The sequence below is a fragment of the Podarcis filfolensis genome (genome assembly GCF_964270895.1).
Source record: "Podarcis filfolensis genome assembly, chromosome: 6".
NCBI classification, from domain to species: Eukaryota; Metazoa; Chordata; class Lepidosauria; order Squamata; family Lacertidae; genus Podarcis; species Podarcis filfolensis.
The window spans coordinates 62,901,422-62,929,196 of NC_139609.1; the positions used below are offsets into that span (position 1 = coordinate 62,901,422).

The 27,775-nt window shown below is 41.8% G+C and overlaps 3 protein-coding genes across 3 annotated transcripts; 2 read left to right on the top strand and 1 right to left on the bottom strand.

Moving 5' to 3' along the window:
* The first annotated feature begins 576 nt into the window (after window positions 1-576).
* Window positions 577-9,376, top strand: ATP5PB (ATP synthase peripheral stalk-membrane subunit b). The gene is made up of 7 exons (XM_083617611.1): window positions 577-733; window positions 816-861; window positions 4,043-4,188; window positions 4,894-5,057; window positions 6,293-6,418; window positions 8,333-8,512; window positions 9,243-9,376. The coding sequence occupies exons 1-7, from the start codon at window positions 703-705 to the stop codon at window positions 9,312-9,314; spliced, it is 765 nt and encodes a 254-aa protein (XP_083473737.1). The 5' UTR covers window positions 577-702; the 3' UTR covers window positions 9,315-9,376.
* A 1,599-nt stretch (window positions 9,377-10,975) lies between these two features.
* LOC310764154 (adenosine receptor A3-like) lies at window positions 10,976-17,489 on the bottom strand. The gene is made up of 2 exons (XM_083617575.1): window positions 16,992-17,489; window positions 10,976-13,320 (listed from the first exon to the last, which is right to left on the bottom strand). The coding sequence occupies exons 1-2, from the start codon at window positions 17,318-17,320 to the stop codon at window positions 12,720-12,722; spliced, it is 930 nt and encodes a 309-aa protein (XP_083473701.1). The 5' UTR covers window positions 17,321-17,489; the 3' UTR covers window positions 10,976-12,719.
* Window positions 17,490-23,966: 6,477 nt separating this feature from the next.
* On the top strand, window positions 23,967-25,811 carry ADORA3 (adenosine A3 receptor). Its single transcript, XM_083617569.1, has 2 exons — window positions 23,967-24,666; window positions 24,882-25,811. Exons 1-2 carry the CDS (start codon window positions 24,338-24,340, stop codon window positions 25,504-25,506), a joined length of 954 nt encoding a protein of 317 aa, XP_083473695.1. The 5' UTR covers window positions 23,967-24,337; the 3' UTR covers window positions 25,507-25,811.
* Window positions 25,812-27,775: the final 1,964 nt, after the last annotated feature.

Consider the following 27,775-nt stretch of genomic DNA (forward strand, 5'->3'; position numbering starts at 1 on the left):
CTTCCCACCTTCATCTGGTACACAGCGCCAACTTGGGTGGCATTTATTGATTTTTTTATTGCATGGCTACCCATTTTTCCTGTGAGGAGATAACGGTGGCGCACATGGCTGTCCCCTTTTTTCCCTGGCTATCCTCACAGCGATCCTGCGAGGCTGCCTCAAGGTCAACCCAGTGAGCTTCCTGGCTGAGCTGGGTTTCGAATCCGACACTGACCACACGCCACAACTGAGCAGAAGTTTGTGTGTGTGTGTGTAATATTTATATTAAAATATTTAAAATATATATATTTCCCAAAAAAACCCCCAAGCTTTGCATTCGCAAGATGAGCTGCTGCATTAGCCCCGCCACAGGCAATGCTGCAAATGCGGATTGTCCACCGCTTCCTATCGTTGCCCGTGGGAGGCAATACCCGGAAGTTCAGCCCCTGCGGCAACTCTACACTCTTATCTCTAGCTCTCTCTCTCTCTCCCCCTCCCTCTCCCGCCCCCTTTTGTTCTCGCGCGACTCTCTGCCCCGTCTCCGCGGTGACGCTCGCCGCATTGGTCCTCTCGGCCCAGCTGTTCCGATAGGTCCAGAAAACCACGGCGAAGAAGGCGAGACCTCTCGCGAGACCTCCTCCACGGAGGCTGCCATCTTGAGTTCTCTTCGCCGGGAGGGTCACAGGGACGGAGAGGGCGGCGGCAGCAGCAGCAGCAGCCGTGATGTTGTCTCGCCTGGCCGTGCGCGCCCTGGGTAAAGCGGGGGCTGCAGGGCGGGCGGGCTGTTGGGTTTCGGGGGGCTCTCTCTTTGACTCTCTTGTTCTTGCCTCCCGCAGCCCCGGCTGGTGGCCTGAAGAGCTTGGCGCCCGCTCTGCCCGTGGGGTGAGTTCATGCAGGTGGTGAGGAGGGTGGCCTTGGAATAGGAAGAAGAGGGGGAGGAAGGGGAGGAAGCCGCTGCTTTTCTCCGGGAAAAGCACAGGGAATAAAGAGGAGGTTAGGCTTCTACAGGAGGCCGCAGCGACGCAGGTCGTCGTAAAAACTCGCAGGGATTATGCAGGCTGGGAACGGGAATCCAGGCCACAAGAAGCGGAAAGGTGCAATTCAATGATACTGGTATAACGCAGGGGTGGCGAACCTTTGAGAGACCGAGTGCCCATACTGCAACCCAAAACCTACTTATTTATCGCAAAATGTCAACTCGGCAATTTGACCTGGATACTGAGATTTTAGTTTAGAAAAGAAAAAAAAAACACAACTCATACATTAGGGTTAATGTAACCCTTTCCACTGATATATAATTTTATGGTATAACTCAGTGCTTCCCCCCCCCAAAAAAAAAATGTTTAGGAATACTCTCATTTTGACTCAAGAAAATCACCATCAGGAAAAATAAATTCAGTTCTAATTGGGGAAAATAAATACAGTGAATTTCTTCTTCTGTTAAATTTACAAAATGTTTATGGGTATGTGTCCCCACAGAAAAAAAGCACTGGTATTACTCCAAAAAAAGTGGTGTTATGTGCCATCAGGCCACAAGTGTACACTGGAGGGCTGTACTAACAGCCACCCTCTGTCCCAATTTTTAATATGGGATAATATTGATTGTTTCTGTGCGCACATACAAATAAATATAAACAGATAAATAAACCCAGCCAGATGGGTAGAGTATAAATAATGTATTATCATATTTGGGGATTCCATATTAAGAAAATGGGGGGAGATTGCCAAGAGTTTTTGAGCTTTTGGGGGGGGTTGCTTACAGTTGCTCAAGTCATCGAACACACCTATCGTTTCCACACTCACTGCTGGTAGCCACAAATCGACCACCAAATTGCTACAATGACAGCCAATAGAAAACAGTCCTTGACACAGCCGCCAATCATCTGCACCTTCGCTGCAGAGAATCTCCTGCTTGCATCTTTCAGGAGCCCCAAAGAGTGGTGCTTCTCCCTCCCAGCCTGGAGCAGGAGGTGTGGCAGGCGAGTCGTGGGCGTGTCCCTTCTTGTGTGCTTGCTCTTGCCCAGAGACCTGTCGCTTCCCTGCTCCCTTCCCCACCTTCCGTGCCAGCTGATTGGCGGGCACGCAACTCCCCGATGCTCTAGGGAGCATTTACCGTCCGCAGTGGCGTGGGAGGGAGGAATGACCACCCACTTTGCCAACCCCCAGCAACGGCCCTGCTTTGGTGCTGAGTGCCGCCTTTTGTGCGTGTGCCAAAGGTTCGCTAGCACTGGTATAATGTACAATGGATGCTCTGGTTGCGAATGTGATCCCTGCGGGAGGCGCGTTCGCAACCCGCAGCGCCGCGTCTGCGAACTCACAGGTCGTGATTTGGCGCTTCTGCACATGTGCAAAGCGCAATTTAGCACTTTTGCACGAGCGCCGAAACCCGGAAGTAATCCGTTCCAGTACTTCCGGGTTTGGCGCGGTGCATAACTCGAAAATGCACAACCTGAAGTGTCTGTAACCCAAGCTAGGACTGTATTGACTCAGAAGGCTGCCATACAGCACAGTACCTTCAAGGCCTGCAAGGCCCCAAGCACAACCGGGTTGCCATCTGACAAAACTGATAACCTTCTGTAGAGGGGGATTGTCGGTTCTCCAGTGCCAAGATAGAAGTAAGATCTGGTTTCTTTTGGTCAGTTTAGGGGAAGCCTCCATCTCCTGAACAGGTGGATCATCCTGAAGACTGTTGAGTTCTTCTAAAAGCCTTGAGTAATTTGGTTACGTTGCTTCTATAGCTGAAGGAGCGTCTCCACCCTCAGCGTTCAGCCCAGACACTTGAGATCCAGCTCTGAGGGGCTTATGGCGGTTCCCTCATTTTGAGATGTGAAGCTACAGGGAATCAAGCAGAGGGTCTTCTTGGTAGTGGCGCCCGCCCTGTGGAGCGCCCTCCCATCAGATGTCAAGGAATAAACATCTATCTGACTTTTAGAAGACATCTGAAGGCAGCTCTGTACAACCTTTCATTGTCCTTAATGATTATAGCAATAGTTCATATGTATATGTCTTTCTGTTGTGTTCTCATGGTTCTTTTGCAAATAAGCCTTCACATTCCAGCCTTCACTTGCTCACACACATTTCAACTTTTAATTTTATTTCTATAATTTCAGTTACAACACTACTATGAATTTATACATGCAATGTATTTTTCTGCATTTCATTTCCCTCTGATCTCACTTTTTACATTCCCCCACCCCCAAATAAATTTGTGTGTATATGTGTGTGTGCGCGCGCAACTGAGAATAACAGTTAAAATGGACTGTAATCTGTGCTTTAAGGTGCCAAAGGGTCCTTTAATTTTTTTATCACCAAGTTGCAGCTTGCTTCTACTGTGTAGCAAGCAACTTCTAAAATGAGGAGAATTTTTACAACATGTTATGATTCAGTGTGAGGCACACGTAGTGCTCTCCCTTCACTGGGATACCAAACTTCAAGGGACTGTCTTGTTTAGGCACATTGGAAACATGCTTTTCTGTGTTAAAAGTGGTTTGTTTTGGTGTTGCTATCTTTGTTCTTGAAGTTTAGCCCTTCCTGTCTCTCTGTGGTTGCTTTTTCTCCCCCACAATTTTTAGTCTGCTATTAAGTTATGCTTGCATAAGATGAAAGCATAACTATAATAGGGAGATTAATTTTATGCATGATTTTGGAGAATTTGGAGCCTTTTCCAAGTGCTACAGCTTGCACGGTTTATGGATGTGACAGTGATGCTTTGGAATTCCTAGGGAGACATACATTGTCACTACTGTATATACCTTATAATGCCTGGTGAAGACCTGAATCCTTAAATATGCCTTTGGAGAAAGCTCAGTTGAGAAATCTGTTTTGTTTACTGATTCTATTATTATAATATTTGATAATGTTCTTTCACATTGGATTGATTTGTAACTCAAAGCTGCTAACAGCTTAGAGCTCCTTAATGAAGGTAAGATAGGATAGATTTTTAAAAAAAAAAATAAAACAGATGATTACTGAATATCCTGACGCTATTGATTTCTATTTAGCCACAAGTATAACCTTTTTTGGGGAAGGATTTGGAAATATGGAATCATTTTCTTCATTGCAGGGCAGTGCAAGTATTCAGACCACTTCACACAAGTCAGCAACACTTGGCTCCTGTGCCACCTCTTCCAGAGACAGGAGGAAAAGTCCGCCATGGAATATTCCCTGAAGAACTTTTCCAATTCTTGTACCCTAAAACAGGAGTCACAGGTTAGCATGCCTGCATGAGTAAACTCTTTGTGAAAGCCAGCTCTTAGTAAGAAACTTATATTTAAAAAGTATTATTTAATATTTTTATATCCAATTTTTGAACTGAAGTCCACAAATCACTTAACAGAGAAGGTGCCTCTGCTAATGATGAGGTTACACATTATCTTCTGAAGTATGTTGTGTTGATAACAACTTACAGCCAGCATAAGGAAAAGTACCTCAGAATAGATGTGTGCCTTTAGAAATTTGCATTGCATTTCCTATTTCAACTAAAATTGTGTTTATCACTCATTTTGTCTTTATTTTGAGCAATAAATGTAATCTCTATTTAGAACAGTGGCTGTCACAGATATGGCTGACATTCCAAAAGGGAGCTGTAGTACATATGTACAAGTTTATCTCTCCTTCCTTCCCTTATCTTTCTCTAAAAAAGAAGAGAGTGTGTTAAAAGGTGATAATGCAAGTATCATAAATTTATATTAGTTATTAGATTGTAATGTGATTTTGAAAGAAGTAGCACCTCTGATAACTTAGTTAGGGCTTTTGTTTTCTTGTTTGTGTGTCACAGTTCAAGGGCAACTGAGTTATTTCCCGTTGACAGATCTCATGTTCAGGGAGGGTAGCATATTCAATATTAAGGCAAATTTCCTTTATACTGAATGTCTCTATCGTCTTGTGTAATGGTATTGATTTGCTTGCTTTTAGGCCCCTATATGCTTGGGACTGGGCTTCTGCTCTATATGCTCTCTAAGGAACTTTACGTAGTTAACCATGAAACAATAGCTGGAGGTGTTATGGTGGGAATTCTCATCTACATAATTAAGAAGTACGGTCCAGATGTAGCAGCTATTGCTGACAAACTCAATGAGGTAAGACAACACGTTTATTGCTACTCAGTAAAAGAGTTCACATGTTAAAATTAATTTTTTTAAAAAAATACAGCTCAGCATACTATATATAGGATGCTGTCAGTCAAAATGTGAGTCATGTCTTTTCCTTGTAAATAATGTGATCAACTAAGGAGTATCTCCCAGTTCAGCACCATACCATCCCTCCACCATGCAGTCCTATGCCTCTTTACTGAAAGGTAAGCCCCACTGATTTCCATGTGGCTTGCTCTCACTATGCATAGGAGTGCAGTTTTATTGTAATATAATTGCAGTTTTTAGTGTAGTTCAACACTCCTTCATTATTTTGTAGCCTCATCACTGATGTGCTATGGTAATAACCACAGTAATAATCATATGCAGTCTCAAGACATCCAGAGAGATTGAGTTTTCTAATGTTCAGTACAGTGATAACTTGGTTCTTGAACTTAACCTGTTCTGGGAGTCCGTTCAGCTCCCAAAACTGTTTGAAAACCAAGCTTCCTGCATTTAAGCGGAAGCCACATCGGACGTTCAGCTTCCAAAAAACGTTTGCAAACTGGAACACTTCTGGGTTTGCGGCATTTGTGAGCTGATTTGTTCAACAACTAAGCTGTTTAAGAACCAAGGTACCACTGTATAAGTACCTCCCAAATGAGTTAGATAGTCGGTTTTCATGCTGTTACTAGACATGCTGTCCAAACTTGGCACTCAGTGATTACAAATTAACTGAATTAGAATGAGGTCATTTTAGAAGAGACTGGGCAGGTCTCAATGTATTATTATTTTTTCCTATGCAAATGGAGAAGAGGGTATACTACACTTTAAAATACTTCTCTGGAGTAGAATTGCATGTGCTTGCTTATTTATTTATTTATTTATTTATTTCATTTATGCCACACCTTTCTCTCCAAAGAGATCAAGGTGTGGGATACATTTCATTCTCATTTCATGCCCACAACAATCCTGTAAGGCATGTTAGGCTGAGAGGCAGTGAATGATTGGCCCAAAGTGAGCTTCAAGGCAAAGTGGGGATTTGAACCCTGGTTTCACAGGTCCTAGTCCAGCACTCTAACCACTACACCACGTCTTGAATCCTGCTAATATTCAATATAATTGTTACCATCATAACAATTACACAATGGCTTTTTTTCAACATCGCATCAAGGGAAAAGTGCATGATGTGAGTGCAAAACTGGATTTCTCTGAAGGTCAAACTAGCTTGTTTTTTATTTCAGGATGCTATAGCACAAGCAACAGCCGTGAAAAATGACATGATAGCTGAACACACTACGGCTATTGAAGAGGAGAAGAAAGAGCAGTGGAGGGTGGAGGGTCGTCACTATCTCTTTGATACCAAGCGGGTACAGTATTAAAATAAATACACAGTGTGCGAGATCCAGGGCACCATTGGCACAAGTCTGAGAGTTGACATTGTTGCACAAGTTTAGTTGTCAGGGAGGAGAAGGAGGAGGAGAATAATAATAATAATAATAATAATAATAATAATAATAATAATAGGATATGTACCATGGATTACATCAGTCACTAATGCAAGCCATTCTTTGAATTTGGCTGCTGCAGTATAGCAAGAATTAGGCTCCTACTAGTGCCATGGGTGTTGTGCGAGTGGGTGCTGCAGTTGGTTGTCACCCATTGTTATTGAAGAAGTAGTTCCTATACAATGTTTAAATAGCAAACTTTTAAAAATGTAATAGTAGCTTTAACATGCCTCTGATGCTTTGGCTTGCTTTGCTTCACTACTGTCAGTCATAGAATTGTAGAGTTGCAGGGGGACCCAAGGGTCATCAAGTCCAACCCCCTGCAATGCAGGAATCTCAGCTAAAGCATCCATGACAGGTCGCCACCCAACCTCTGCTTAAAAGCCTCCAAGGAAGGGGAGTCCACCACGTGTTGTGGGCATCTGTTCCACTGTCAAACAGCTGTTGCTGTCATAAAGTTCTTCCTGATGTTTAGTTGGAATCTCCTTTCTTGAAGTCATTGGTTTCGGTCCTACCCTCCGCAGCAAGAGAAAACTAGCTTGCTCCATCCTATGATAGCAGTTCTGGAGTTTTGAACAGAAATATTCTAAGTGCCTTTAAAATATATCTCTGCCTAATATGAAAAAGAGGTGGCAATTGCGGTATCACTAGAAATTTGTAATAATTTGTTCGACTAAATTAGCTATAACATATGCTATTAACATCAGGATATCATGATGATGAGATTGATGATTAAAACATTTAGTGCTGTCAACAAAAAAATGGAATTTCAACCTTTGTGAATCAGGATCAGTGACTTGTGCTGGCAATCATATGCACAATCATAAGGGAGCAAGTTCCATTGAATATAATGGGACTTACTTCTGTGTAGAGAAACCTGTCTCATTTAGTTAGTTAAAAACTACATATTTCAGTAGAAAACTAAGTGACTTAAATCTTCAAACAAAAAGGAATGTATGAAATCAAATATAAATTACACATTCATGTTTATAGGATAACACTCCAGTCAGAATTAAATTATTGTTTGAAAATGTATTAGAGAAAATAGATGGTGATGCACCTTTTAATCCCCCACCCTAAATCAGTATTTCCAGATACAACATGCTTTTTATTTTGCATTTTTAGGTAGCTTAGGGTTTCGAAGATGAAGTACTGTCCATGTACTGTGGTTAAGGAATAATTCAAAAATATCTATTTGGGGATTCATTGATAAGAAACATTATTAGTACAAAAAAGCTGGAAAACATTTAAGACATGTATTTCCTTGCTGTTTGTGGAACTGGATCTTAAATAATGTAGACAGTTGTGCTCTAAACTGAAGAATCATACAAAAATTCAAATATAAGTGGTGCCAGACTCTATATATAACTAGTGGCTATTGGGGAAAATATATCACATAGAGTTAAAGGCATGCTGGTATAGTATATTCCACTTGGTCCTATTATAGTAACAGGCTGGCTATATGGTCTTGTGGGAAAAACTTTCTGTGGAACTTTCCTTGTGTTAAGTGTTAAAAAAATAAGTATTGCATGTTATAAACAAGATGGAAAAAGCTAGTGGTTAAGGTCTAAATTTACTAACTATATGTGTATTTGTAGGATGCAGATAAGAGGTATTTTCTAAACCGTTCTTCACGTATGTTTTTTGTTGATTTATATCTCTAAATTATTTAAACAGAAGAAATACAAGATTTTGTGCACATACCGCATGTTCATTTTGCAGAAATACTGTAGTGTGCCCACAATGGAAAAGTGATTTCATTTCTTCCTTTTCTAGAACAATGTTGCTATAATGCTTGAGACAAACTACAGAGAGAGGCTGTTCACTGTATACACAGAAGTGAAGAAGCGGCTGGATTATCATGTGGCAATACAGCATCTCAAGCGGAATATGGAACAAAATCACATGATCAACTGGGTTGAGCAAAACGTTAGGCAGAGTATTACAGCCCAACAGGTACTTGGAGCAGGCTTCTCTATAGGTTTCCCCTTGCAGTTACCTCCACAGTACAAAATAAGTTTGTGCCTAACCTACTGGAGGGTTTGTGTGTCCCTATGATATGATTAATGTTTAAGATGCTGCACATCTGTTTTTTCAAAGTTTCCATTGGAAGAGATTGCAAGAGAAGTGTCTTGGGGCACTGGTGTGGAGGAGCCGGGAATTTGTTGGAACTTAGCCAAATAATAGCCAAGCACTTGAATGGGAGATGTAAAGACTAATCTCAGTGTCTGCCTGTTCCCTAAAGGAAAGGGACAGAGGCGAATCTTGTTCCTCGATAACAGTCTATGTGAGACTTGTACCAGTCATAGGATTGGTAGCTTTTTTGGACTAGGGAGGATTGGGTGTGCATTCAGATCTTGTCAAACATCGGGGTTGGTCCTTAATTTATTTTTTGCCTTTATGGGCCCTAAAGCATTATTTTAAAAACATGTAGCTGTGCTCTCACCCTTTTTTGTGTGATATTATTTCTAGCCTAAGTAGGTGCCTGGATCTCAAGCTTTTTATTCCTGCACAATTTTAATCTTGATTCTAAGGATGGACTAAATACTGAGTTATGAAATAATCAGTTAGGTATAGCATATCGTTTCAGTATGGTGTGATTTCAAATAAAATTGCTCATGTCATTCTCCATGAAGCTTTTTCCCTTCCAAGTTTCTTAAAGCATTCATTTCTTTCTGTATTGCAGGAGAAGGAGAGCATTGCTAAGTGCATCTTGGACCTGAAGGCATTGTCAAAGTCTGCACAGGCAACTGTTTAAACACAATTATGACCTCTTAAACCATATGATGGCAAATCTTAATTAAAGCATATATACCTTTTTGTTGGGCTTTCTCTTTGATAGCTTCGGAGTTAAATTTATTTAGGGTATTCCATTAATTCCAGTTTACTTTCACATAGAAATAATCAGGAAAGTGTATATAATTTGAGCAACTAATGGCAAGAGGTAGAATGAATGAAACTATGTTTTGCCTCATGTCACTCTGCAACCCTGTACAACTTGGTTTAAGTAGCAGGTAGAAAAAGACAAGCTGAACTTTTCATTTTGAATTAACAATGCAAACACTTTTTGATTTTTTAAAAAACAATCCTCTATTTCTCCTCCCTTGCTCTTACAAGCATCTTCTCCATCCCTCATATCTTCCCAACTTCTGTATCCCTCCCTATATTCCACCTATACTAGGGTTTCATATCTTGAAGAGCAAAAAAAGAGGACAGCCTGAGCTGCTGCCAGCCCGAGCCAGGGAAACAGGCATGTGGGGCTGCCCCCACTCGCGCATGCCTCTTTCCGCAGCTTGGGCTGGCAGCAGCTGTGGCGTGCAGAGCTGCCCAAGCTGCCCCCCCCCCCGAAAAAAACTCCATACCCAGACATCTCCTTTAAAATGTAAAAATCCACCCAGATGGGTATGTTGGCCCCCCAAAAGAGGACATGTCTGGGATTTCCTGGACATATGGCAACCCTAACCTATACCCAATTTCCCTTCCCTTAGTGCAGCATTCATTTCTATGATTAGTGAAAAACCTGTATTTTCACTACCTATTGCCTTAAACGCATCTCATCTATGCACAACCCTCTGGTTATGATGGAGCAATGCAAACAATCTTGCACTTAAACATTGTTGTAGACTTATTCCACGCTGAATGTAGTTCTGATTTGTGCTCTTCAGATGAACTTGCTAGTTTTAACAATTTCCTAAAGATCTCTTTATGTCCACGAAGAAGTGCCATGTGATTATTGGTAAAGAGGTCTTTATTCTATGAAGGCACAACAATGGCCTTTCTTACGTACAGGAGGACAACTGGGGTAAGGCTTACTCCGATAATCTTCTGTAGCTTACAGTAGCTCATGCAGATGTTTCCTTGTTACCCCACTGAGAAGATCAACCACATTCTGAAGATTAACCACATTCTGATCTGCTCTCTTTTGATACCCATCAGCATATTATCATGAAGCTGTAATCTGATAGCATCCAAATCAGTTTTTTATAAGCTTAGAACATGTATGCTGTCATCATCCCCTATGACAAACTTCTCAATTTTGCTCGTATGTTAGTACACATATGAAGGAAAGTGATTATGTAAACTGCTGTTGGTATTCTTCATGATTGCATAAAATATTTTCCTGTAGAAATCCTTAGAAAGTTCAGATTGGTGAGGATCACACCCAACATCAACATGTGCACACATTCTGCATCTAGGAAGAGTAGGCCCCTCTCAGATCTGCTATCTTGGTGGTCTGTGATCAGAACTACTTTTGCCCCAGGGTCTCAGTACATTCTCAGTCAACTCAGTTACCTATAATTAAAGCCACTGGCTATGAGAAATCTGCTTGGACGGTCTTCTTTGTGGGGTGGAATTGTCTCAGATTGATGTTCGCTCCCTGTTGAAAGTGCTTGGGTGAAGTTTATACGCATTTGGGTGAAGTTTATACAAATCATCAATCTTTATTAGGGTCCAGAGACCCAACAAATCGTTACAAGCAATACACAATTCATACAGCCTACCTCCAGGTTAAACAAGCATTTTGTTCAGAATATAGGGATCATTGGTTCTTGCAACCACCGATAAAAACTTTGCCACTGCTAATGTTATAGCATTTTTCCGGTCTTCCGATAGGAACCTGCCATAGTGAGCCTCTCATTTTCCTGGGAAAGGTACCAGCAAGTGTAGTATCAGTTCAGCCCTGGCTTGCTCATATTTTGCACAATGCAACAAAATATGTTTTATGGAATCGATGTCTTGAGCACAAGGGCAAAGTCTGTCCTGGTAGTGATCGTGTCAGGTATTTCACTCAGAAAATTTCTGCACATAGCAACATCTTCTGACACATCCTATACCACTAAGTTCACAGCACGTTTTAGACAGCCAACATACAGTACTCATGGCTGTGCCTACCTTTACAAGAGCCTGCTTTCCACTGAGACATTCAGCAACATTTGATGCTTCATCATAGCATTGGCCATGACGCCTGTCAATAGAGATCAAAGCAGCAGAGTACATCTTTCAAAACAAGAGTTTTAGCAGTGATGGTATCATTTTAATAAAATAAAAGAATTTAAGGATTTAATCAAGAAAGTTCACATGGATACAATATTATTTGAATAAAGTATTTAAGACATAAGAAATGAGGGTTTGGGGAACAAATAACACAAACAGATCTGTTGGAATGTAATACTAAAGTGCTGCCCAAAATGTATAAGATACTATTGGATTGGACAACAGGATGAGCAAGTAAAATCTTCAATGATACATTGGGCAATAGATATTGGATACAATATAGATATGGAAACATGGGAATGATTGTGGAATACGGATATAAAATTTACAGCATGCTATGGTTTAAGAGAAAACTATGAAAATGTTATATAAAAAAGGTAAAGGGACCCCTGACCATTAGGTCCAGTCAAGGCCGACTCCGGGGCTGTGGCGCTCAATACCGAGTAAACTGGCAAAAATGTATAAATCAAAATCAAGTAAGTGTTGGAAATGTAAAGAGAAAGAAGGTACTTTCTAGCATATGTGGTCTTTGCAGTAAGGTTAAAGTTTACTGGGAAATGATATGTAATGAATTGAAAAATACGTTTAAAATAACATTTGTAAAAAAAAAACCCCAGAAGCTTTCCTGGGAATTCTAGGGGTAGAACTACCTAAAGAGTATAGGAATTTATTCATGTATATGACTACAGTGGCAAGAATGTTATTTGCCCAAAATAAGAAGTCCTGACGAAAGAAGATTAGATAAAAAAACTCATGGACTATGCAGAAATGGTGAAACTTACTGGAAAAATAAGAAATCAAGACAAACTTTATAAAAGATTGGAAATGGTTTATTGAATATGTACATTTGACACACTGTGCCAATACTGGCACATCTTTGATGGCTTCTTGTTCGGCCAAAATGTATATGTAGAACCAGAACACAGCAGATGTGGGTTGACAGAACCTCAGACTGCCAGCTGTGTTACTGGATGCTACAGCAGTGAACAGCAGGCGTTAACAAGGGGTAGAGTTTGTTTCTGAAACGTTCTCTTGACTGCTGCAGACCAAAACAACTGTTACATAAAGTCTCGGGAAGCAATAGCTCCCCTGTCAGTAACTTTATTGTAACTTAGGGCAGAAGACATAAAGCTAGACAAGGCCAATGGTCTTCATCTGCATGAGGCAGCTATGAGTGTTCAGATGTAGTTGCACTGGGTGATGTAGCATCTTCCGGATCCTTGTGCATGATATAGGTTCTTAAAATCTGGATGCAAGTTTCCCGGAACTTCTTTATCCTGAAAGTGTAGACGATGGGATTCATGACCGAGTTGGAATGCGTGAGAAGGATTCCCATGTATGTGAGAGGTTGTGGGATCGATCGTTGGCCCAAATGCTCGATGCAGTTCAGAATGCACAGTGGCAGCCAACAAACAGCAAATAAGAAGAGGACCAGGGCCAATGACTTGGCTGTTCTGAACTCCTGCCTATAAAATGACCTTTGCCCGTTGACATTCATTGAACAGGGCTGCAGCTTTGTGCGGATGAGGCAGAAGATCTTTGCATAAAGGATGCACATGACAGTCAGTGGAATGAGGGTTCCAGCAAAGAAGCTCAAGTATATCATGTATTCCATTTTTATCACATTTGTGAAGGTACAGTTCATGAAATTGGAGTTTTTCGGTTTTGGTTTTGCCCATCCAAACGGAACAAATCCCACCAGCAGCGACAAGAGCCAGATTGCTGCCAGAGCTCCACGGATTCTTTTCTGACTGTTTTGAATCCTATACCTGTTTTGAGGAGAGAAAAACAAACTCGCATCAAATGTGCAAGAGATTCTAATGTTGGTAGTCTTATTTCCTGATAGTGCCTCCTTTTTTGCTGTGCCGTTTTTCTTTTGTTTCCTTTTTATTGTTACTGGGGTTTTTTAAGGGCAGGCTGTATAAAATGTGAGACTATCCGGCTGAATTTATTGACAGCATTTTGCTGATCTGGAGCATTTTGCATATACTAACTTGGTTTTCAGTAAATACCAATACAGTGGTACCTCCGGTTATGAACTTAATTCTTTCCAGAGGTCTGTCCTTAACCTGAAACCGTTCTTAACATGAGGCGCCCTTTCGCTAATGGGGCCTCCCGCTGCTGCCATGCCACCAGCATGTGACTTCCACTCGCATCCCAGGGCAAAGTTCGCAGTAAGGGGCATCTACTTCCAAGTTAGAGGACCTCATTACCCAAAGCATTCGTAAGGAGGACGGTACATAACACCAGGTTCCACTGTACTAACAACAACAAAAATGCAACAGATACTTCAAAGTGGCTATGTTTAAACTGTGATACGGACTGTGGCTTTCTCAGAGAGACCAACAGAAAGCCTTTTTAGTGAAGAGGAGGATAATGATCTTGCATTGTGTCCTCCACTCCCAAAGCAGGACTACAGTGGTACTTTGGTTCTCAAAATTAGTCGGTTCTGGAAGTCCGTTCCAAAACCAAGGCGGGCTTTCCCATAGAAAGTAATGCAAAATGGATTAATCCATTTCAGACTTTTAAAAACAACCCCTGAAACAGAAATTTAACATGAATTTTACTATCTAACAAGACCATTGATCCATAAAATGAAAGCAATAAACAATGTACTGCAGTCACACAATCAGTAGCTGAACTGGGTTCCACACAGTCACACACATACACACAAAAGCTGCAAAAATAAAAACACAAAATAAATAGCAAAAACAGACAGACCTCAGCGTAACACTCAAACGGAAGTGTGGCTCTCAAATCAGAAGCGTAACTCAAAACGGAGCATGTTCGGCTTCTGAAAAAAGGCAACAAACCAGAACACTTACCTCCGGGTTTGCAGTGTTTGGGTTCCAAGTTGTTTGAGTACTAAGGTGTTTGAGAACCAAGGTACCACTGTATTGAGAGAAGATCTTGGCCATGGAAAGATTCCTTCCACACAGGAAGATTTCAGACCACTTTATTATTATTTTATTTTACTTGTTTATTAAATTTATATCCTGCCCTTCTGCCAAGGAGCCTCCTATTACTCAGGAGTGCCCTTTCTATTCTGGCTCACTCACTGCTTTTACACAATGACAATGCCTCGTTATAAACAATGAAGTGGTCTACTTCAGGGGTGGCAAAAAGTGGATGAGGAGGAGGAGGCAAATAGGTAGGTGTTTGATAGGCACAGGTAGGAAGCTGCCCTACACTGAGTTAGACCATTGGTCCATCTAGCTCAGTATTTACAAGATGTGTAAAGTCACTGATGGTTGAAGTAGCATTCCCAATTCCATTACAATGGTACCTTTGGGTACAAACAGAATCCGTTCCGGAGGTCCATACATAACCAGAAACTGCTCATAACATGAAGTGCCATAAGTTGCATGCGCCTTCGGCGTGCAATTTCCGCTCGCATCCCAGGGCAACGTTTGCAACCAGGAGAGGCTACTTCCAGGTTACTGGAGCTCATAACCCACAGCGTGCGCAACCAGAGCCGTTTGCAACCAGAGGTACCACTGTATAGGAATCTACCAGGATTGCTTCCAGCCTTGTAATAAAGAAAGCAGCTTCTTTCCTGCTCCTGGATATCTTAGGGGTCTAAGCAGACTAAACATTGAATGCATTTCTAGGCATAGGGCATCAAAACCATAGTGGCAACATGTCAATAGTTAAGTCAACTGCTGATTTATTTTTATCTAAATATTTTTTTCTGAAAATTTTGGACAACTGCAAGTGAGGGCCTTCTCGGTAGTGGTGCCCGCCCTGTGGAATGCCCTCCCATCAGATGTCAAAGAAATAAACAACTATCTGACTTTTAGAAGACATCTGAAGGCAGCCCTGTTTAGGGAAGCTTTTAATATTTGATGAATTATTATATTTTAATATTTTTCTGGCCAGATGGGTGGGCTATAAATAAATTATTATTATTATTATTATTATTATTATTATTATTATTATTATTATTAATTTTATTATTATTAAAGAGCCAGGGGGAGCTGATCAGAGAATCTTACTGTTGGTTGCAGAAATGATTGAAAGGAACTAAGAGCGAATAGACAGCTTAAAACAACTGACTGGCTTGAAGAGGACTGAAAAATATTGGCATTAATGGAAAAGCTGACACAGAGAAGTTCTGGACAAAAGGGTTGTAGCTCAGTGGCAGGAAATCTGCATGCAGGGGTCTCAGGTTCAATCTGGCATCTCCAGAGAGAAAGAGGCCCACCTGAAAACCTGGACAGCTGCTGCCGGTCAGTGAAGACAGTGCTGAACTAGATAACCAATGGTCTTACTCAGTATAAAGCAACTTCCTCTGTTTCAAATGCTTTACCAGGAAATTGGATAAAGATTCTTTGGAATTATTACTTAAACTGGAAACTAACCAGAATCCTATCCTTTATAGAACTATCGGAATGCTGAATATATTTGTCTTCATATAAATAATTGTGGAGGGCTGTACATCTGAATGTAACCGTTAATCTCTATTGGAAGTGATGGATTTTTTATATATATTTTTAAACAACCCAAAGGAATTGCATATTCTGTCTGAGCACGACTGGGTTATTCCAATGCAGCCATGCATGCTATGCATCATATTTCTCATGCCTTTTTATTTTTAGAAATTTTCTGAATGGTACAATTGCAAATGTTTGCATCACTGTTTGCTTAAAACCTCAGGCTACACTATGCTTTGCATGGCATATTAAACAAAATGCATAAGCTTTCTATCATATGGGGAACAGCAAAACAGAAATGAAAGTTATGGCACCCTTTTGAACAAGATTCGTATATTGGCAACAGTATCCATATTTAATTTAAAGCCAAGCTGAAGAGTTAAAAACTATGCTCCTTCAAAAGAGTTCTAAAATCACCTCTGTATGTCAAGAACTTAATTTGTTCTGGAGGTCCGTTTTTAACCTGAAACTGTTCTTAACCTGAAGCACCACTTTAGCTAATGGGGCCTCCCGCTGCCACCGTGCCGCCGTCATGCGATTTCTGTTCTCATCCTGAAGTAAAGTTCTTAATCCTGAGGTACTATTTCTGGGTTAGCGGAGTCTGTAACCTGAACCGTCTGTAACCTAAAGCGTCTGTAAACCAAGGTACCCTGTACATATATTTAACCCAGCTGAAAAATCAGCAGTCATCCGCAAAAAGCAGGTGGAACACAAAAGGCAAACCAGGAGGAAGGCCAGCAGCTCAGTGGAAGAGCGTCTGCTTTCCACACACCAGGTGCCAGATTCGATACGCAGCATCTTCAAGTTAGGCTGGCAGAGAACCCAAGTCTGAAACTCTGGTGAGCCACGGCCAGTCAGTGCAAGCAATACTGAGACCAACAATCTGATTCAGTGTAAGGCAACTTCCATTAGTCCTTAAAATCTCTTGCTTCTATATCACCCAAGCATTTAAACAGTAATGTGCAAACCACCCCCGAGAAATAAGTCGCTGACGAAGTAGAACTCACCGAGTAAGCAGCCGTAATCTCAGATATCTGTCAATCGCTATGGCGAGCAAGGACAGGATGGAGGCCTGAGTAAAAATCATGAGTTGACAACACATGAAAAGACAGGCATAATAGTGGATCTCGATTTCTAAGCTGACTACGATAGCCAGTGGCATGACGAGGCCAACACCAATATCGGCCAGGGCCAGCGAGATAACAAAGTAGAAGGTGGTCTTCTGAAAGGCTGGGTTTAGCTTCACGACCCAAATGACCAGAACATTGCCCAGGATAGCCAGCACTGCAATCACAGCCTCGAAGGCAATGTAAACTCCTTGCACAGCCTCAGGCATCTCGGGAACCAAGATGTTTTCCCCTCGAGGTGAAGAGAGTCCAGGATGAATAGGTGGGAGCCTTCTTCTGAAGCACAGCCAAAATAATTCTGACAGCTGGCTGCAGTTGCAGTTTCATGAGGGAGCAGCAGCAGAGCACCCCATAGCATTGTTTACTGTCAGAAATGACTCAGAACCACTTTCCACATTTGTCCGCAGATAAGCACTTTCTAATTCTTAGGAACTGAATCTTTGAAAAGGAAGTTGCACTTTGCTTTCGAACTCTGATCTCCTCTGTGGTCTTGAAGGCTTGGCATGGCTAAAGGATGGCAGGGATGGCCTTATTTTATTCTGTTTTCCTCTTTTTTAAAAAACAAACAAACATATAGATACAAATGTAAATATCAACATACAGAAGCTTTCAAGCACACTGCATAGCAAAGGACTCCGCTGAAGCTCTAGTCAAACTCGCCAATCTCATTTCCACCCTGGCTTACCTATGTTAGCTATGGAGGATGCAATGTCTGTTTCCTACTGCGTTTCCTCCATTACCTGTTGGGGCAGATACACCTGACACCAACTAGAAAGCTTAATGTAGTGCAGGTGTAGGAAAACTTTGGTCTACCAGAAGTTGCTGAACTACAACTCCTATTATTCCTGGCCGCTGGCTATGCTTGCTGAGGCTGAGGGGATTTGAAATTCAGCAACACCTGGAGGGCCAGAGGTTCCTCACGACTGGTTTAGATTAATGTATTTAGCTGCAATCATTTACCCACATCCCTGTGAAATCAATGACAGTTACTTGATCCCTGAGACTGTGTTGTCAGTAAAGGCCTGTCCACACTTCTACTTGTATCGTCCCTAGAAAGCACAGCCGAGGCAGGTTTCCCTTGCTCCTGCTCTTAAGCTCTAATTTGGTGCACCTGGATGTGGTGTTAGCTTCCACTCCATGGCGTCTGATGAGAGTTAGGTGGCACCAGAGATGTTAATTTTATATGCATTTGAGCTTTGCATAGAAATATTGCAGACTGTACCTCTTGTGTTTTGTGCTTCACATATTGCTCATCCTCTTCTTCTTCTTCTTCTTCTTCTTCTTCTTCTTCTTCTTCTTCTTCTTCGTCTTCTTCTTCTTCTTCTTCTTCTTCTTCTTCTTCTTCTGATAAAAATATTATTGGACACTCACAATTTCCTTGAGTGGTGAGACATTCCAAAGGTAGCCCTTCTAGTCACTTATGAACAAGAGAGACCACTGGAGATGGATGGTGACTTTGTAATACAGTCATATCTCGGAGGTCGAATGGAATCCATTCAGGAAGTCTGACTTCCAAAATGTTCGGAAACCAAGGCATGGCTTCCAATTGGCTGCAGGAAGGTCCTGCAGTCAATCAGAAGCTGTAGAAGCTGCATCGGATGTTCAGGTTCCAAAGCACATTCGCAAACCAGAACAATCACTTCCAGGTTTGCGGCATTTGGGAGCCAAAACATTCGAGTCACAAGGCATTTGACTTCCAAGGTACGACTGTATACAAGTAGAGTGGACAGTGGTGGGTAACCTCAGGTCTTGGGGCCAAATCCAGCCCTGTAGGCTTCTCTTCCTGCCGTCAGATAGAGGTTTTTCAAGGATTGCTGTTTTCTCCAATTCAGCAGTAAAATACAGGTTTTCTTGGGGAAAGTACTAGGACAAAAATAAAAAAACCCTGCTCGGACACAGGCCTGGAAAACCAAGACCGGTGCCTAAAAAGTGTGGAGCAAAAGTAAGTGTGGATGAGGACTTTGTCTGGATGGGAGACTGAGAGGGATGCTTCAGTGTGTGCAGAAATTAGCCTACTCTTACAAAGATAAAATTCCATTCATGGCTCTGGCTACATTTGCATCTGGTTTTGACCTCAGAAGGTTGCCCAAAAGAATGGCTTTTGGACTAAAAAAGGTTCCCTATCCCTGAAGTGGAGCATAAATTGCAGGAAAGAGGCATTCCTACAAGGCCACAAATTTGCTACCCTACCAGGTCCTTAAAGAGAGACCCTGCACCCTCAAGGTGCCTTCAGTTAGCTCCCTCTCTGCCTCAACGTCTTCCAGACTGCGAACCACTGTGTTCTCTCTCTCTCTCTCTCTCTCTCTCTCTCTCTCTCTCTCTCTCTCTCTCTCTCTCTCTCTCACACACACACACACACACATACACACCCACACCCACAAACACCCACACCCCTCTTCCCAATTTTCTGGCTGTCCTAACCACACACTCTTTCTTTTTCCACTTGCATTTCCTGTTCCTATAAATTACAGAGGCTTGCAGAGACATTTTGGTCAATATTCTGCTTTTTGATCAATCAGTTCTCTGCAATTTTCTGTGTGTAATGTGAATGTTACTATGGTTGAGTTTAATAAATAGTCTTATTTACAACAACATATTTCTTTACTATGTTGTGGGATGCAGGTGGAAATATAGATACATTAAAGAACACAAATTTGTCACTGCATCTTTCTGCTTGCTTAAAGAAGGTAGATTTCCAGGAGGATGCTGATTATTATTTTCTGAAAAGGGGGGTAGTAGGCCAAATAAGTTTGGGAACCTCTGCTTCAGGGTGTCAAACGGTGTTGATAATATATTCTAGTTTAGGCTAAGTTAGACTTTGTTATTTTTGTGTGTATGTAGTTTCCCAAATCTTCCTAAATTCTGAATTGGTCTTCTTAGACTTTTTTGTTTTATTTGGTAACAGGGTTCTTACTATACTGCTCTTTTAGTATTCTTAATAAAACATATATTTGTTACTTCTGTGTGGCTATTTGGGCAAAGCCTTGGTCTAAAGAATGCCTCAATTCTCTTTGGTCATAGTTGTTTATCTTGCTTGAGGCTTCAGGAAGAAGAGAGTGGGAACTTTGGTTCTTGTTCCCTGGAATCATGGTGTCCTGTATACACTCAGGTTTCTCCTTGGCTGTTTAACAGGAGTGACATTTAGCATTACCTTGGGGTGGGGCAGGGTATTGGTTGGAAACTGAAGCCCTATAACCTTGACATTATAACTTTGAGGAGGTTTTTTTCCGAGTTGTCTAGTATTCGTTTTGTGATCTTGCAAGAGAGTGCAAGCAGATAACCAAGCAACTGTAGACACAGAGGAAGACTGAAAGAACATCTAACCTCAGCCTCCATAAATACACCCATTTACTAGAAGTATTTTAACCACTATCTAAGGAACCAAGATTTTAAGATTAGAAAACACAATATAAATACTAGCAACCCCCATCAACAAGAATAGGGAAACCAGTACCTAATGATATTTGCAGATGATAGCTGTGCACAAAATCAGGATTGTATGTGCTTGGGAAAACTTAAAATTAATAAGTACAGTTAACTTGGCAAAACCTGAATTTTAATAGTATTATTTTCTTTTCCTTAAATTTTTATTTAGTTCGCTAATATTTGTAACCATTGCATTCCTTGCTGATAGCTACCATCCTAAGAGAGGGAGACAGACTATATTATTTGTTCAAATTAGCTGTTTGCATTGCAGGTGATTGTTTAAAATATTAATATATCATCTTCAGACACTGCATATTAATAATAAAACAAAATACAAGGGACTGTTTGCAACTCATTTCATCAGCACAAGGATTTCTGCTTGTGTAACAGAACTTCCCCACTTCCTATCCCAGCATGCACCCCGTGCCCCCCCCAAATCCACTCCAGAGAGTTGGAGAAATACCCAGAATAGATTTTGGGGGCTCACAGGGGGAAAGAATGTCAGGAAGTTCAAGCGGGCAAGCAGAAATCCTTGCACTGATGAAACAAGTTAGCTGGATACCGCCCAATATTATTGGAACCAAAAAATTACCAGTAGTCAGACTTAAAATCATAGCAGGCATCATGAACCAGCAAAAGCCAGGTTAAACAAAAAAGTTTTTAGTACACATTAAACGTAACAATGTAGTTGATACATGCCTTTTTTTCTGGGTGGGGGATATTCCAGAGTATGGGAGCCACCACAGAAAAGGCTCTTTTCCTGGATGTTACCAGTTGCATATCTGCAAGTTGCAACACAACCGGGAGGGCCTCCGAAGATAATCACAGTGGTCATTTCTAAGCGTTCATTTATTTTCTCTGGATTCATGTACAGTGGTACCTCGGTTGTCGAACGCAATCCGTTCTGGAAGACAGTTCAACTTCTGAAACATTCGACAACCGAGGCACAAAGGGCAGTCAGCAAAGTAAATGGAAAAAATACAACAACATGCAGCAGAAGCCGTTCAACTTCTGAGGTGCGTTTGAAAACGGAAGCAATTACTTCTGGGTCTTCGGCGTTCGGGTTCTGAATCGTTCAGCTTCCGAGATGCTTGAAAACCGAGGTACCACTGTACATTGATCAAAATTGTACTTGTCATGAGTTCCTTTGGATTCTTATTGCAATCAACATGCATTTGCATTTTAGGGAAGCATTTTAATCGCATAAAAAATCCATCAGATTTGTATTTAAAAGGATTTGGAGTGACTAGAGGCTTGTTGGGTATGTGTGAAAGCAATGGGTAATATTCAACTAAATTTTACTCAGGGAAGACTAGTTGAAATTAATGGACCTAACTTAAGTCATGTTGATTAATTTCAGAAGGTCTCCTCTGAGTAAAACTTAGTTGACCCTCACCTGATATGTTAGGTCCTCCTTTCTCTCAGAAAGGAGAATATGTTAGTGCTTCAGACCTCTTTAAATGGAAATACTAGACAAGCTGAGATGTGAGCCACCCCCATTTGCTAGGATGGAGACCGAAACCCATTTTTATTATTGATCTTGAATGTAGGCCAGGGGAATCTCTGGCTTGTGAGTCTAATTACAGCCATTAGGGCTCCCCATTTGCCCCACAAGGCTGTCACAAGCACCTGCCCTATACTTCGTATATGCCAGCAGTTGTTGGGCAGGTAAATACATGGTTTGGATGAAAGGGGTTGTGCAAACACCACCAAGCAGCTGATTGACGCTGCCTGCAAAGCCCCTTGCCCAGTGCTTCCCAAGTGCTGCCTATTGGCTTAGAGCCGGTGTTTGAGAGGCATGTACACAGGATTTCCCTAATGCCAGCAATCAGCTGATAGTCAACACTAGCAAAGTGCAGCAAAAATGGCCACTGGTGCCATCATGATGTCAGGTGGTTGACAGGTGGGTCAAACTTGGCCTATGTGGTTGAGTGGAGATATGGATCTTACTTGCTAGCCAGCTCTCCGTGCATATATGACCTAGATTCCGCATATGGAAATGGAGAACAGAATAGCAGAAGTTTAGTGCTTGCTGGCAGAGATATGGTTTAGGATTTCCTGTTGCTATACTGATGTTGCATTGGGACTAGCAGTATCAGCCTTTGTGCATTGGTACCTTGGTTTAAGAACAGCTTAGTTTATGGACAACTGGATTAAGAACGCTGCAAACCCGGAAGTACAGTGATACCTCGGGTTACATACGCTTCCGGTTACACACTCCGCAAACCCAGAAATAGTGCTTCAGGTTAAGAACTTTGCTTCAGGATAAGAACAGAAATCGGTGTTCGGCGGTGTGGCAGCAGCAGGAGGCCCCATTAGCTAAAGTGGTGCTTCAGGTTAAGAACAGTTTCAGGTTAAGAACGGACCTCTGGAACGAATTAAGTACTTAACCCAAGGTACCACTGTAGGTGATTTGGTTTGTGAACTTTACCTTGGAAGCAGAACGTGTTCCTCTTCCTGTTGAGTGTGTTCCATTTGTAAATTGAGTCCCCCGCTGCTATGGGAAAGCACGCCTTGGTTTAAGAATGCTTTGGTTTAAGAACAGACTTCCGGAATGGATTAAATTTGTAAACCAAGGTACCACTAGTAGAACCTCTACTTACAACTTTCTCAGGTTACAAACGCTTCAGGTTACAAACTCCGCTAACCTGGAAGAGTTACCTCGAGTTGAGTACTTTGCCCCAGGATGAGAACAGAAATTGTGCGCCAGCGGCGCAGCGGCAGCAAGAAGCCCCATTAGTGAAAGCACGCCTCTAGTTAAGAACAGTTTCAAGTTAAGAACGGACCACCAGAATGAATTAAGTTTGTAACTAGAGGTGCCACTGTAACTGGGTGGCAGGAATGTCAAGTTGGAGACAAAAGTATGGGGCCTTCTTTGGAATCTACAGCCCGTTGTTGCCGCTTTTATTTATTTTCATTTGTTAAATTTATATACCACCCTTCATCAAGAGACCACAAGAAAGTTTATAACATAGAACACATAATAAAAAGGCAATAACCCATCCCTCCTCACTTTAAAAGGCTACTGATTGGCAGGTGAAGAGGAATGTTTTCACCAGGTGCCTCAATGTAAAGGGCACATTTATGTCCTGGCACTTAAATGTTTTAACTTCCTCTTAAATATTTCTTTCACATAAAAACCAAGTTTGTAACTTCCTGTCAGGTTGGATGTTACTACATTGTTTCCTAAAGTTACCTCACCCCTTTATTGCTACATTTCATGGAAGTTGTTAAAATAAGATGTTTTTGAAAACTTCTTAGTAACCAACATAACAGAGGGTGCCTAGGAACCTGTCATGAAAAGCGATCAAAATGCCATCCTTATCAAGCATGAGACATCAGAAGCTTCAGGAAACCTATTGATAAAGTTAAATGATTTCTTTATCTTACAGATTTTCATTTCCTGTATTATCTTTATTTAAAGTACAGACCTTCACACACAACACACACACACACGGCTTGTGCCAGTATTCAGTTTCTTATCAATACTTCAAATATGGTTTTTTTTTTTGTTTTGTTTCATAGCAACTTGCCAAAGCAGGTTGGAATGTGTGAAGCATTAACAGGAACTATTTTACTCTGTGGGTTCCCGCATGAGAGCTACTCTTTGAGAGGCAGAGTACAAGAGAACAGCTTACTTAACTTCTGCAATTCTACAAGGTATCGGGAAGAATTTTTTTAAAAAAAGACCAGTTAGCACATGAGGGGAAGCCTTAGATTCCAGCTCTTCTACATTGGGCTCTTGCTCTGTGAGGGCACCATAACTCCATAAGTTGAAGAGGACCGAGAGAAGTTTGTCCATGAATACTTTGCACATTGTCTACATCATCGTTGAGGTGCTGATAGCAGTGACTGCCACCTTAGGAAATGCTCTAGTGATCTGCGTGGTGAGACGGATCCCAGCCTACCAGAACACCACTTTTTACTTCATCGTGTCCTTGGCACTGGCTGATATTGCCGTTGGGGTCCTTGTTGCCCCTCTGGCCGTTGTGCTGAGGCTGGAGGTTGTTCTCCACTTCTACGCTTGCCTTTTCATCTGCTGCATCTTGATGACCTTTTGTCACGCTTCCATCATGTCCCTGCTGGCCATTGCAACAGACCGATATCTGAGAGTGAAACTGGCCATACGGTGAGTACCACGAAGTCATGGCTGTGGATTTTCATTGCAAAAGTTACAATATATCCCATGCACCAAAATAATGTCGTAGCACCTGTAATGCTCCTTGTGCTTTCTCCCAGCCTGCCGAAAATGAAAAAGTCTGTGACAAATCATAGTATAAGGATGGTGCTGCAAGCAGAATCCCATCTGTAAAATATTTTAAACCAACCTGCTTTTTCAAATAGATACAAAGCAATGGTCACACGGAGAAGAATCTGGGCGGCTCTGAGTTTCTGCTGGATCACGTCTCTGTTGGTGGGGCTCGTGCCCATGTTTGGATGGAACCTAAGGAAGCCTGAAAACCCCATCTACTTGAAGTGTTCTTACCCAAAGGTGATGAGCATGGATTACGTGGTGTACTTCAGCTTCTTCTCCTGGATCCTTGTCCCACTGCTGATCATGTGTGCTCTCTACTCAGAGATCTTCAACATCCTCCAAGCAAAGCTGAAACAAAATGCAACATCCATGAAAGGGACACGGATCCTTTATGGGAGGGAGTTCAAGATGATCAAATCTTTGGCTCTGGTTCTCTTCTTGTTCATTGTGTGCTGGCTGCCTCTGCTCATTATCAACTCCGTCTCACATTTCTGCCAAACATGTCGTGTCCCCCTGCCGGTGTTAGATGTGGCCATTCTACTCTCCCATGCCAATTCTTCCTTAAATCCCATTGTGTATGCCTTGAGAATCAAAAGGTTCCGAAAAATGTATATCCTGATTTTGAAAACCCATGTCTTCTGCCTGAAACAAGAACCAGACACATCTAAAATGGAGAACACGTCCTCGGATCAGGTGATAGAAGAAAGTATCTGAAAAACACTGGAAGAGTATTTCCTCACCAAAATTCCTTGTTTCCTTCCTTCCACAGTGTGAGTATTTAATATGACTGAATGAGAGACTCCAAGATTGTTGGAACACTGTAAATTCCATGCCCTCCCACATTTGTTGGATAACATTTGATTTCATTAATTTAATACTATGAAAAATGTAGGTCTGTTTGTTGCAGAATAAAGAAACCAATGAAAACAGGCCACTTTCATAGGTCTGGTGGCTAGTGTGGTCTATTAATTAATTTTTGAAACGTTAACTTCAAAGTTGGTATTGAAAATTACCAACACAGGTTGGGACCTGGTTGTCATAGGGACTGCATTCTCTTTCCTATGTTCTCCATTCAACATCTGAGGTCCTTTTCCATCTCATTCTCCAACTGAAGCATGACAGGTGACCAGAAGCAGCAGAGCCTTTCCAGTTGTGGCACCAACCTTATGGAATGTCCTTCTCAGGGCAGCCCACAGGGCTCTCATCATTAAGCTTCTTTGTTTTTGTTTTGCTTAATTTGCTGGTCCAGCAGACTGCTTTGAGAAGCTGACTGGTGGCTTTTCCCTGTTCTTCATGCCACTGTGATGGAGCAATGCCTTTTTTTAAATGGATTTTTGTATCCTACTTAGATACTTTAAAATATTAAGTGGTTTAGAAATGCAAAGAAAGATTGGCAAGGAGAAGCCACATCTTCTTGTCTATCCAAATGGGCTTTCATGTTCTCTGTTAGCAATTTTAGGAACCTGACGTCTCAGTTTCTCTCATGCTCTGCCATTCTCCTTCAATTCCATTGGCATGTAACAAAGCTTATCGTGAACTAACCAGTTTCCCAGAACAGACCCTGGCTTAATTCACCATCCTTTTCATTACTGGTTGAATTTTGCTTGTACTGATGATGTTTAGTCTCTTTGGGGACGTAGTTTCAAATGCATGTCACTTCCTGATGTGCACATTGCCCTGTAGTGACTCATTTGCTTCATCAGAATAGGCATCTCTAGTAACCCTAATAACCCTAATAACCCTTGTGACATTTGCCCTCCTAGGTGGGTCATAAGGAAAGGGTTAAATGAGTGTGAAGTGATTGGCCAGTGGGAACCCAAGGGGAGGAGTTAGAGTTGGAGTTGTTGGGAAGTCAGTTGGGAGTTGGAGAAGGAAGAGGGAGGATAAATTTGTGGGTTGGTCTAGTTTTGATGTGTGAGAGTGAGAGAAACTGTTAGGAGGAGTCAGATAGACAGTTGGGATAATCAGTTAGAAGTTATTAGGAAGGTATAGGTCAGTAAAGAAACTAAGATTAAGAAACTGACAAGAAAAATGATCTGAAACCATAACCTTGTTAATGCTTATAAAATAAACTTGCTTATTTGATTTAATGTTAACAACTGTCTGGACTCCGTGTGTAGCCGAGTAAAACGGGTTGGTGGCAGCGGGGAAGCAATCACAGTGGTGGCACAGGGATCAATAGACCGTCAAACGTCCGGGGACCCTGTGTGATCATCACAACCCTAAAGCTTCACTTATGACAGGGGCCTCATTCCCTTGTGAACAAGTTTCCAGGGTCCACATTCTAGCGGTGGGTTGGGCCAGAGGGAAAAGTGGGTGGAGCAATGGATATAACTCTTACCTATGTACAGTAGGTTACATTTCAGTCATGCAAAAACCTAGAGGGTTTTTACACACCCACACCCACCTGCTTTATGACAGTTCAAGGACTCATTCCAGCCAGGCAAAAGCAGTCTAGGAGTTTATGGAGCACAGTCAGTGAGGGGGGTGGCCTGGGGAGAAGGATTGTGTGGCTCAGAGAGAGAGACAGCCCAGGGTGAGTGCTGAAGACCAGATGGACAGACCTGAGATTCCTGACTCCCGACCATAGCAAAGTAGTGATAATAACAGGAATTACAGATTCATTTGAAAGCAAAGGTCTGTTAATATAGGAAAGAAAGAAGCATTTACAGCAAACCTCCCTCCAAGCCAATTGTACAGTTTTATGAGGTGCAGAATGATGACTCTACAGGATTCACCTGTAAGGCTACAATACCTTGGAGAAATCCTCAATGGCCTCAGTGGGACTTATTTCTGAGCTGCCGTGCATAGACAGGATGACAGTGTAATTAACCCACTAAGGCTGCAGTACTAATCTGGAGCTTTGCAGAGCCTCAGAGTCACCAATGTATCTGCATCCTGGCTGCTCACAGTGATCAAAGCAGTTGATGGGGTGAGAGGAGGACAGTCAGGCCTGATCAGACTTGATCAGGATGGTATAGCC

Coding starts and splice junctions, on each gene's coding strand:
- ADORA3 (XM_083617569.1), top strand. CDS start 24,338: ATGAATACTTTGCACATTGTCTACATCATCGTTGAGGTGCTGATAGCA. Junction 24,667..24,881: donor AGAGTGAAACTGGCCATACG/GTGAGTACCACG, acceptor TTTTTCAAATAG/ATACAAAGCAATGGTCACAC.
- ATP5PB (XM_083617611.1), top strand. CDS start 703: ATGTTGTCTCGCCTGGCCGTGCGCGCCCTGG. Junction 734..815: donor CCTGGCCGTGCGCGCCCTGG/GTAAAGCGGGGG, acceptor TGCCTCCCGCAG/CCCCGGCTGGTGGCCTGAAG. Junction 862..4,042: donor GCGCCCGCTCTGCCCGTGGG/GTGAGTTCATGC, acceptor TCTTCATTGCAG/GGCAGTGCAAGTATTCAGAC.
- LOC310764154 (XM_083617575.1), bottom strand. CDS start 17,320: ATGCCTGAGGCTGTGCAAGGAGTTTACATTGCCTTCGAGGCTGTGATT. Junction 13,321..16,991: donor AGATTACGGCTGCTTACTCG/GTGAGTTCTACT, acceptor TCCTCAAAACAG/GTATAGGATTCAAAACAGTC.